This window comes from Apium graveolens, chromosome 5 (genome assembly GCF_009905375.1).
Source record: "Apium graveolens cultivar Ventura chromosome 5, ASM990537v1, whole genome shotgun sequence".
Classification (NCBI taxonomy): Eukaryota; Viridiplantae; Streptophyta; class Magnoliopsida; order Apiales; family Apiaceae; genus Apium; species Apium graveolens.
In genome coordinates, this window is record NC_133651.1 from 12724024 (window position 1) to 12735909 (window position 11886).

At 35.3% G+C, this 11886-nt stretch overlaps 2 protein-coding genes across 2 annotated transcripts; both read right to left on the minus strand.

Moving 5' to 3' along the window:
* Window positions 1-3285: 3285 nt before the first annotated feature.
* LOC141662100 (uncharacterized) lies at window positions 3286-5048 on the minus strand. Its single transcript, XM_074469147.1, has 4 exons — window positions 4509-5048; window positions 4090-4386; window positions 3922-4008; window positions 3286-3835 (listed from the first exon to the last, which is right to left on the minus strand). The coding sequence occupies exons 2-4, from the start codon at window positions 4267-4269 to the stop codon at window positions 3659-3661; spliced, it is 444 nt and encodes a 147-aa protein (XP_074325248.1). The 5' UTR covers window positions 4270-4386; window positions 4509-5048; the 3' UTR covers window positions 3286-3658.
* Window positions 5049-5508: 460 nt separating this feature from the next.
* On the minus strand, window positions 5509-6825 carry LOC141659824 (uncharacterized). Its single transcript, XM_074466750.1, has 2 exons — window positions 6064-6825; window positions 5509-5952 (listed from the first exon to the last, which is right to left on the minus strand). Exons 1-2 carry the CDS (start codon window positions 6823-6825, stop codon window positions 5509-5511), a joined length of 1206 nt encoding a protein of 401 aa, XP_074322851.1.
* Between the last annotated feature and the right edge of the window lie 5061 nt (window positions 6826-11886).

Here is an 11886-nt window from a genome sequence, read left to right on the forward strand (position 1 = left end):
AATTCTCATTGTATGCAGGGTAAGAAGAATAAAGTCATATGGATCATTGACAGTGGATGTTACAAACATATGACAGGTGATAAAGCCCTGCTATCTTAGTTTAAGGAGATGGCTGACCCATTTGTGACTTTTGGAGATAAAAGCAAAGGATTCACAATTGGATATGGCAAGTTGATTTATGGAAATATTGTCATTGATGATGTAGCACTAGTTGCTGATCTTAAAGTAAATCTTCCCAGTGTCAGCTAGTTGACAAATAAAGGCTTCAAAGTAATATTTGACAAAGAAGACTGTTCAATTACTTGCAAGAAAACTAGTGAAGTTGCTCTCAGAGGAGCAAGGAAAGAAAGCCTGTTTGTTGCATACTTGAATTCAGCAAACAAGGATGGAATATATTGCTTCTACACCAAGGCATCTAGTGAGCAAAGTAAACTTTGGCACAAGAAACTCTCTCACCTGAATTACAAAGCAATCAACACCTTGGTAAAAAAAGAATTAGTGAGAGACATGCCAACTCTAGAATTTTCTCAAGATTAATTTTGTAAGGCTTGTCAAAAAGGCAAAATGAAGAGGTCCAGTCACAAGAGCAAGACTGTAAATTTAATAAGTACTCTATTGCTGCTTATTCACATGAACCTGTTTGGACCAGTTAATGTCTTATCTATATCTAGAAATAAATATGCATCGGTGATGGTGGATGACTACTCAAGATACACTTGGGTGGAATGTATGCATTCAAAAGATGAAACTCCACACATCATCATTGAACACATAAAGAAAGTTGAGAAGCAGGTTTAGGATCAAAATTGTGTTAAAAGATTGGAAAGTGATAATGGCACAGAATTCAGAAATACAACTTTAAGTGAAAGGATCTTTATGGATTGAAGCAAGCACATGGAGCATGGTACGATAAACTGTTAGAATTTCTACTCAAACATGGATTTACTAGGGGACAATTGATAAGACTTTATTCTACAAGCAGCATAATGATAATATTATCCTACTTCAAATCTATATGGATGATATCATTTTTGGCTCTACAAATGAAAAGTTATGTCAAAGATTTTCAAGACTCATGTAGAGTGAATATGAGATGAGCATGATGGGAGAACTAAGTTACTTCCTTGGCCTTTAAGTAAGCCAAAGAAGTGATGGAATCTTTATCGGTCAAACCAAGTATGTCAAAGATCTGTTGAAGAAATTTGGAATGGTTGATTGCTCACCTGCATAAACATCTATGTCTACAGCTACCAAGTTGGATGAAGATAAGAAAGGGAAAAGTGTAGAAATTTCAGATTATAGAGGAATGATTGAATCTTTGATATACTTAACTGCAAGTAGACCAAAAATCATGTTTGCAACATGTCTGTGTTCTAGATTTCAAGAAAATCTTAAAGAATACATTTGATGGATGTCAAAAGAATTTTCAGATATTTGAAGGGAACAATAAACTTGTGATTATGGTATCCTAAGAGAACTGGTTTTGAAGATATTGGATACACAGATGCAGATTTTACTGGATGCAGGGTAAACAGGAAGAGTACTAGAGAAGTTATCAATTCCTTGGTCAAAGACTTGTATCTTGGAACAGTGAGAAACAACAATATATGTCAACTTCCATGGATGAGGCTAAATACATAGCTATTGGAAGTTTTTATGCTCAAGTGCTTTGGATTAGAATTCAATTAATGGACTATAGCCTAGTGTTATATAAAATCTCAATCATGTGCGACGATATTAGTTCCATATCTATTATTGCTAATCCAGTTAATCATTCTAGAACTAAGCACATTGATGTAAGGTACCATTTTATTAGAGAACATGCTACAAATAGTATTATTGAGCTTATTTTTGTTCTAACAGAAAAATAATTAGCTGATATTTTTACTAAATATTTGGATTAAGCAACTTTCACTAGACTTATAGGTTAAATTGGTATGTTAAATTCTCCATCCTAAAGGAAAGAACTCAGCTAATGTGTTGCAGCAGATTAATTTCTGATAAATCAAAATTAATTTGATTTAATTAGAAATTAACCGGAATATGATTTATAAATATTTCAGGATTCTCTGTATTTTAATTTTTTAAAATTCAAATTTTAACTTGGAATTTTTCTAATTCTAAGCAAAGATGTCTAAATGTTAATTCACATTGTTAATATGTGAAATTAATATAAGGTAGATATCAGTTAAAATCAAGAGTATATAAAGAACTGAGTTCTCGATAAGTATAACTGACTTGTCGATAAGTTATTTTGTGACTTCACGATGGAATTCTCAATAAGTGTCTTTTATGACTTCTCGATGAACATCTCGATAAGTCATTCTATGATTTCTCGACAAGCATTATAGAGATCTCGATATGCATATTTATATGGAGTTCTCTACAAGTACAAATTTTAGACTTCTCAATAACTCAGAACTGGAATAATTTAATTTCATAAAATATTATATTAAAATACTTTTGATATAAAATCAATTCTAATTTTATATTAATTTATTCAATATAAGTTGGAATAATTCAGTCCAATTAGGACAAACTGGGTATTTATTTTACATCTCGATAAGTCACTATCTATTTCTCGATAAGAGTAAGGATATTGACATCTCGACATGAGTTTTCTACTTTATGTGACTTCTCGATAAGCAAATAGTAACCGTTTATTCCTTACTTTTCGACAAGTCACGCACTATACCATATATTGCCTATAGCAATGCCGAGATAACATTGCCTTATGTGCTATATATGTTGTAATAGAGTCTATGGCAATAAATATGCAAAAATTGGGCGTTGCACCTGAGTGCGTTGCAATTGGTCGATTTAGCAACGAATATAGCACCCTGTAGCAACAAAAATAATTCATTACAATAAAAGGAAATGGAAACAAATATTTGTCTACAACAACGCCTAAATAGTATTGCAGTAGCTTAAATTCGTTACTTTTTAATGACTTTAAGGCAACAATATTATACCAATGGCAATGATTTTAACCAAGATATTGCAATGATATTGACTCATATTGCAATGATTTTGACCCGTATTGCAATATTTTTATGCCTTTTTAGCAACATAATTCTATGAAATGGCAACAATATTTTTTTTTAAAAAAATGAGCAGGTTCTTGTTGTAAATGCAGTTAGCCAGGAAAATAAGCCGCAAATTTGAATTAGATTAATTCATCAAGTCACAACCCAATCATCATGATCCAACAATCCAAAAGAGGTACCATGACTGTTAGAATGTAATGTTACAATGCATTCCCATTCTAAGTATATCAATCTAAGTCGCATACGTAAATTAGCCATTAAAGGCTAAGGCATAATATAAACAAAAGACTTAGTCTAGCTAGACATAGCTAGATAATGAAAATTACTAAGTTCAAATAAGACATAACAGAGGATCAAGTAGCTAGCTAGGCAGATTCGTCTCCACCATCTGAATCGACCTCAGCACCATCTTCATCGCTCTCATCTCCACCGTCCCCGTCCCCATCATCATCATATCTGTCTTTCTCATCGTCATCTGATCCATCAGCCGCAACCGAGCTTTCGGCACACAATTCGTCGATATTGACATTTATAGCAGGATTCATCTCTGCCAATCTCCCCAAAATCTTCCTGAGCTTCTTATTCAACTTGTCGTCCATTTCAGCAGCAATTTATTCCCTCATCTTTTCCACATCTGCAGAATCTGTTTGGCCAGTTTTTTCCAACTTTTTGTTTGATTTCCTTATTCTGCCACTTCTTCCCAATAGCCAGTTTGGTCCATGAGCTTCAAAATCAAGCTCTGCCGTCTTTTCATTATCATCATCGGCTAATTCATCATCTGGGTTTGCCTGCAAATATATGCAAATTCATTACTAAATAATTGCAATAACACAATCGGCAAAAAAAACTACAAATATATATAAACAATTTTTACCCTGTTTGTATGACCCTTGCGAGTTTTTGGATACAGTTGACGCTTTGCAGCAATTGTTGTAGATTCACCATCCAAGTTAGCAATTTTCTATGATAAAAGAACCTAGAATGAGTATTCGTACATAAATGAAATAAAATACACCAAAAATAGATCAGTGGCTTAATGTACCATTTTACTACGAAGCTGGGCAAAAATGGTACGACCAGCAGTGTGAGTATAAGTCACCTTTTTCCGGTTTGCTACATTTTTTTCAGCTTTGTCTTGCACAGCTTCGTCACTCCAGTACTTGAGTATTACCATGAACTGTTCCAATGGAATGTTTGCAGGCTTGCTTATTATACGGTCCATATCATTGTCAAAATTCTTAAAGCATCGTGACTTAACACGACTTTTGTATACCCTCTAGTTGTCATCAAGCATCTTCAATACCCAATCTTTCCCTTCATCGAGAATAATGTACTTTGTCTAGTGAAATAATTAATTAAAAATGTTAATTAAGTATATACTAAACAATTAACAACTAGTTCAATTTAAAAATATAGTAAAAATTGAACAAAGCAATAAAAAACAAAAATAGTGCTTTTTACCTTCACATATTCCCACCAGCCTTTTTTTTCTTCCTCTGGAACTCTAGACCAATTAACAAAATCCAGTGGAATATTTAACTCGTCCCCAAGAAACTGCTCAATTCATTAACTACTTTATCTTTCTTTGAGTAAGGCCGAAATTCAGAATTTAAGCAGATAATTGGCATATCTTTGAGCTTTCATGTGAAGTCATGATTCATCTTTGTAGGTCCTCTGCGCCTTTGATTTTTAGTACTACTTTCACCTATATGAAAGTAGACACAAATTAGTGGATTCATCTTGAGTGAAACCATTACTTAAAATGACAACAAGTTACATGTCTTCAATGTCTCCGTCAGGGGTGCGAAGGTATAATGATGAGCCTCCAAATTAGTAGTCACAACCTGCTTGTCATGTGTGTTTTGCATTTCCCTTTTCTATTTTTGCATTTCCAAGTATGCATCCATAGTACCAATTCCTTGGTTGTTAGGAACCCTTGGTTGACAAAGAATTTCAATTATTTCTTCTTGCAATTTCGGAATATCTTCCACCTCAATCACTTTGCCGCATAACCCCCTGAAAAAAGCGCTCAATCTCATTAAAGCCACTGCTACCTCTGGTTTTGAGGTCTTTACAATAGCAAATTGGAGTAAATATTGAAGCATAAAGTGTGCATCATGACTTTTATACCCAAATATCTTTCTTTCACCAATTTGCACACAACGACTAATATTAGATATAGTTCCATGTGGAAGTTTAGCATTCTGGAAAACAGAGCATAACAGTTCCTTTTCTTTTTCCGTCATGTCAAAAATTGCAGCCCTGATTTCATATTGATTGCTATCACCAATTCTCACAGGGTGAAGAACCTTACGGATACCCATTTCTTGTAGATATTTTCGAGCGCTGAGATGATCTTTCATCCTTCTAACAAAGTTCCTAATATTTTATCACATAAGTTTTTTTCTATGTGCATGACATCTAGATTGTGCCTAACCAAGTTTTCCCTCCAATATGGTAACTAGAAAAATATGGACTTCTTTTTAAACGGACAAATTGTCTCCCTTTTCCTTTTCTTCGAATCTCGCTTCCCAAAATAATTCTCATATTGAAATAGCAGTTTTTCGATGTCCATTCCAGATAATGGAGGTGGAGGAACATCTATTTGAACCAAACCATTAAATCTTCTATAATCAGATCTATGCTTGTGGTCATGAGGAAGGAACTTTCGGTGGTTCATGTAACAAACTTTTTGACTATGTTTCAGATAGGATGAAGAAGTGCAGTAGTGGCAATTGGGACAACCTAATTTACCCTTGGTGCTCCACCCCGATAAAAGTGCATACCCTGGAAAATCGCTAATGGTCCATAGCAGACTCACGTGCAATATAAATGTATGGTCAGCAAAGGCATCATAAGTTTCTAAACCTACGTCCCATAATTCTTTTAACTCTGCAACCAGTGGCTGTATATAGACATCTATGTCATTACCAGGGTACTCGGGACCAGGGATTAGTGTCGATAAAATTAAATTTTATGGTTTCATAACCAACCAAGGTGGAAGATTATAATTGACCAGAATAACTGGCCAAGTGTTGTGACTTATGTTCATTGATCGGTAAGGATTAACGCCATCTGCGGCCAAACCTAAACGAACATTTTGAATCTCTGCTACAAATTCCGGATGACTAGCATCCATTGACTTCCAGCCCTCTACAACCGCTGGATGTCTTAAGTTTCCATCTTTTGTTCGTCCCACTGCATGCCACTTCATGAGTTCAGAATACTCTTTACACATAAACAGCCGTTGCAGCTTTGGTTTCAATGGAAAGTATCTAAAGACTTTTGCAGGAATCTTAGCACTTTTTTCTTCTAAGTTAGTAGAAAAAGGTGCATTACTATCTTTCTTAGAGACTATCCACCATGACACTCCATAAAATCTACACTGCTTTTCATTCTTATTATCAACCCAATATAACATACAATCATTTGGACAAGCATGTATCTTTTCATAATCAAGGCCTAAATCTCTAATCATTTTTTTGGCAACACTAAACGAAGAAGGTAGGTTCACATCGGAGAAATCTTCCTTTAACAAATGTAGGATACCGCTAAACGCAGCCTCGGTAAAACCATGACTACACTTTAATTGATAAAGTTTGACTATGAAACCTAAATGCGTGAATTTCTCAGACCCGGGAAACAGAGGTTGTTTCCCTTCATCGGCAACCTTATAAAAATATGTCGCAGCTTTATTCATTCCATTTCTAAATCTACCTTCATTACGAATCATTTCATCAAAATCATCACCTAGGCCTGTACACATATCATGATCCATCTCTACATCTTTAGGCTTTCTAAACTTATCGGTTGACACTTCAAATATCCAATTAACAAATGATGGAAAAGGACCATTAAACACGAGATGTTCATATACGTTATCTCGAGAGAACCCGAAATGATTACTAAAATCTTTTCAAGGACATCGCAATTCATTTCCTACAACAAAATTATCAAAGGCATTTATGACAAAATCTGTGGCACCATTCCTATAAACCTCACCGTGCTTTGGTAGTGAAAGCCAAATCATTTTCACAAGATTACAGAATTAGTATCTACAAAAGGAAGCAAAAAAAAATATACATAAAAATAGAGGTGTAAAAATAAAGGTGTAAACTAGCGACATTGACAGCTAGGTGAGTGATTAACGCATAACTCAAAACGAAACACATAAGCACTTTGTACATGCTAAAACAAACAAGAACAGAGCATACAGATTTAAAATCCCAAATAAAAGTAGAACAACCAAATTAAAAAAACACAATCACAATTGATGCTTACAAACATAATCATACAAGCTACGCCCTAATTTAATAGAGCACAATCATATTTTCAACATAATTTTTAAATCTTGGAGAAAATCACAATCATAACCCTAATTTTAAAATCCCCAACTTAAAAGTTTCAACAAGATCACAATTGAAACCCTAATTTTAAAATGCCTAATTTAAAAGCATCAACAACCTCATAATCAAAGCCCTAATTTTAAACTTCAGTTCTTACCTTCGAGCTTGATTAGTATCCGATGTTGAGTTCTCTTCGAGCTTGAGCTTCAATCTCCAAACTTTACTGTTTCTCCAGCTTCAATCTCCGAGCTTCACTGCTTCTCGATATTCAATCTTTGAGCCTTCAAGGAAAGCCCGTGAATCGCCTTTTTCACTTGTGAATGTATATTTGTGTGGTTGTGAGTGTTTAACTTAGAAAAATAATGTAATAGAATATTTTTAGTAATTATACACTTGGGCGCCTATTTTTGGAAAGCCCGGGCAAAAATAATAGGAAATCCCTTTTCAAAGACCTGGGAAAATTTTGGGCCCAAAACTTGAATCGCTATGCAACGGTTGTTCAAATTCGTTGCAAAGTGTTATTTTTTTGCCAAAAATGTACTCTTTTGTAACAATTTTAAAAAATATTACAATAGCTATACATTTGTCAAAACTACTTAACAAATAGCAACAATTTAGGGTCAAATTTTTAAATGAGCGTTGATATAGGCAATATATGGTGTAGTGACTAGGGGTGAGCAACGGGTCAGAACTCGACATAACCGAACCGAACTAGAACCGAAAGAACTGAGAACCGAAATAACAATATTTCAAGAACCGAACCGGACCCATTTATATGTAAGAACCGAACCAGAACCGAACTGTAAATTTCGGTTCGGTTCGGTTTCGAACCGAAAGAACTGAAGTTATATTTTATATTTTATTTATTTATTTTGCATATTTCTAACTTTTTAAATTTTGACTAGTTTTGATTATTTATTGAGGGTAACTTAGTAAAAAAATATTTTTATTAGTGGCAGATCATTTTAAATTCGATTACTTTCTAATATATAAGAAGAAAAATATTTATAAAAATATTCGAAACTCCAAATATATTTAAAGAAACGAGTAATACTATAAAATTCATATTTTTCTTAAAATTTATCAAAATATTATTAATAAAAAAACATAATACGTAATATATATACATATATTTATATATATTTTTATATTTATTCATTTATATACGGTTCGGTTCGGTTCTTATGGTTCTAGTATGTTAAGAACCGAACCGAACCGAGAACCGAAATTTCTAGAAAAACAAGAACCGCACCGGACCCGAATTAGTGAAGAACCGAACGGGAACCGTAATTTTTGATCGGTTCGGTTCGGTTTTCGATTCTGAACCGGGAAATGCTCACTCCTAGTAGTGACATCTCTAGCCTATAAATACCCAGACATCTCGACAAAACCCCTCTTTACGCTTTCGAGATCTCAATTGACCTAATTTCTGCAAATTTTCACCGCTCTCACTCGTTTCAAGCTTTTTCTTCCTCTAAACACTTATGTGGTTCGCTAACTACAAAGAATCAGGTAAAGGTAGCTTTAAATGTCACTGACTTCAGGTTGGAGAAATTTAAAATATACCCTTACCCTATGTCTGAAATGAGATCAAGTGTTATAACTAGTACAACTATGGCCTCTGCATCTGTAGAAGTACACAAAAAGGATAGCAAATAGGGGCCTTCCATAGATGAGACCTTTCATTCATAACCATTAAATGCTAGGAAGCCAACTACCCCATCCTCTCAATAGGATGGAGTCAGTAAAAAGAAGAGAAAACAAACACCTATGGTAGTTGTTACTGAGAGTGGTGAGGACCAAACACAAACAGAGGCAACCCTGGTCAGAAAGCCAAATAAGCTAAGGAAGGTTGAGTTGACCACTCAAATAGCCACCTCTGCATCTTCTAAAAAAGATGCAATTGTAACAATGGGGCAACAACAAACTCCAGTAAAACCTTCTCAACAAGGTATCACTATGGAAACAAGCATTCTCCCCAATGCATCCTGTGAAGAGTCTACACCCCCTCTTGAACACTCTCAAGAGGGTGAATGAAGTCATGTGGTTGGCACACACTGTGAGAGCACATCACTTGAAACTCCCTCATCCATTCAGGTGGAGTTATCAAAAATCATTCATGAATTCACTCATCTCATTTCTCGAATTTCTTCATCTTACAATGAGAGGCTTGATTCTACTTCTCAAGCCTTGCCAACATCAAGTGACACGGTTCAAGAAACCATTTTCACCACTCAGACACAATATTTAGATGGTGAGAGGCTACATGTTGAGGTAGACCTTGATGATATCATAAAAAACATGGGGATTTCATCAATTTTTACTAAAGACCCTGTGCAGGTTCCTATTGCACCTTCATGTGCATAACAGTCTCCACAGACTGAAAGGTTTGTGGGGAGTACTCTTGAGGAGGATCTACTCAAATCCTCTCCAATTAAATTAGAGGTTTCTCAAGCAGGAACAACTCTTCTCACAACCTTGGCTAAAATTGCTTTGTCAATTGAAGCTGGGAGTACAATTTCCAATGATCTAGCTATTGAGGAGGCAAACACTCAAGCACATTCAATTGCCAGTCCCCTGCAAGAGAGACAATGGTTTGAGGCCATGGTAAATGATAGTAACCTGGTCAAATCCCCTCCAATTCTAATGGAGGTTCATTCTACTAGTGAATAACATACTATCACAACCACAGTTCATTATGTGAGTCAAACTATGACACCTGTCACAGGAACAGTTTCACCAACTCTCCCATCCACCTCAAACACAACCAACCAACCTTCAACCTCGACAACCATTCACCAAACTTCCACACAACCTTCATATCTCATCTCTCATTGGCTGCAAGATGTTCAAAATCAACAACAATAAATGATCTTCTATTTGATCAACTTGCAGCCTAGCCAACATTACCCAACAACTTCTCACAACTGATATGTCTAATCAAGACTATCAAGTAATTTTGCTTTCATACAAGGAGGATGTAGAAGAACAACAAGCCAATATTGCAGATAAAATAGATGGAAATGTGGATGCATAGTTGTCCAAAGACTTTATAGTGACCATGGATGAGGCATTGGCTAAGTTTAGAGAAGAATATATTACTATTTTAGGGAGTAATGCCAATGTCCTCACCCCTCAAGAAGTATATGATGCCATCACTGAAGTATACAAAGCTCAATTAACAGTCTTTCATCATATTGGAAGAGTAGTGGAGAAAACTTTAGATGGGCATCAGGTTAAAATGAAGAAACTGGTAAATTAAAGGATTGATGAACTCATACCAACCTTCTCATACATGAAGACCAAATTAAATAAATTTCCAGATAGACTTCAAGCTTCCTCTCTTGCACCAGTTGAAGAAAATGTATTCAAATTGAGGGAATCTTTCATATCCTTGCATGAGGTGATCCAGAAGTAAATCACTCAAAATAATGACTCCAAGGTCAAGCTGTATCAATTGTACAAGGCTAGGTATAAACCACCGGCTTTGGTAATAGAGGAGATCAAAAATGTTGTCCATAATTCATTTGGAACCATCTTTGCATCTAATTCACAATCCATACCTTCCACATCCACCAACCTTCAAATCCAGAATTTTCAAGCCCAAGTTAGATATCTTGAAGCCTTCAACACTTCTCTGCCTAATAAAGTCACACAGCTCACATCCCTTGTCACCAGTCAACAACAAGATATTAAATCTCTAATAGACTCTCATAAGTACTTACAGATGCATACCTCAGTGTTTTTAGGAGCTATTATGTGTGCATAAAACATCCCCCTTCAGGATACAACTCAACAAGGACCTAAATTCCTTCACATTCCATTATTCCTGTCACCAAGACTAAGGGGGAGATGTAGTCCAAGCTAAAATCCAGCCAAGTCTCTAGGAAGAATAAAGAAAATGTAGGATTGGACAGACTCAAGATGGCAGCTGAGGGACCTTGCCTTGACAAGGATCTTGATCAATTTCTTGAAGTCCTGAGAGTCTCTCTAAATTTCAATCATTTCTTCTACAAGAAGGCTGTGGATAAAAACATCAATTTTATGAGGGTGATGATGGTGACTGGAACAAATTTTAGGGAAAAGAGAATAGTGACAATCATAAATGACTCAGGTGTGGACAGATACATGCAACTGTCTCTCTCTTTCTTATAATTAAGAAGAGCATCTGAGCTGGATATCCTCATCAACAGAGTAAAGATGGTGTTTACAGAGGACACTATCCTGCTTAATGAGCTCAAAAAGGATCAAATAGGTGCATTTCATGAAGCCTACCTACAACTAAGAAAGGGAGTGGCCTACATCTGTCCAAACACTAAGAAATGCTAACACTTTCAAATCCCTATACAATGTGTCATGGAAAACAAGAAGCTAATGATGATCTTGAAGAAAACATTTAAGACAAAGAAAATCAAGACTTTTGAGGATGTTTAAATGATCAAAATCTTGGGCAAGCATTTGAAGAATGCAGACATTATGCTACCTAGAGCATA

Bases quoted from the DNA above. Each gene is read 5' to 3' on its own strand.
- LOC141659824 (XM_074466750.1), bottom strand. From the start codon at position 6,825: ATGGATCATGATATGTGTACAGGCCTAGGTGATGATTTTGATGAAATG. The intron at 5,953-6,063 runs GTCAATTATAAT...GTCTATATACAG, and splicing joins ACACTTGGCCAGTTATTCTG to CCACTGGTTGCAGAGTTAAA.
- LOC141662100 (XM_074469147.1), bottom strand. From the start codon at position 4,269: ATGGACCGTATAATAAGCAAGCCTGCAAACATTCCATTGGAACAGTTC. The intron at 4,009-4,089 runs GTACATTAAGCC...CTTTTATCATAG, and splicing joins CCCAGCTTCGTAGTAAAATG to AAAATTGCTAACTTGGATGG. The intron at 3,836-3,921 runs GTAAAAATTGTT...ATATATTTGCAG, and splicing joins GCAAGGGTCATACAAACAGG to GCAAACCCAGATGATGAATT.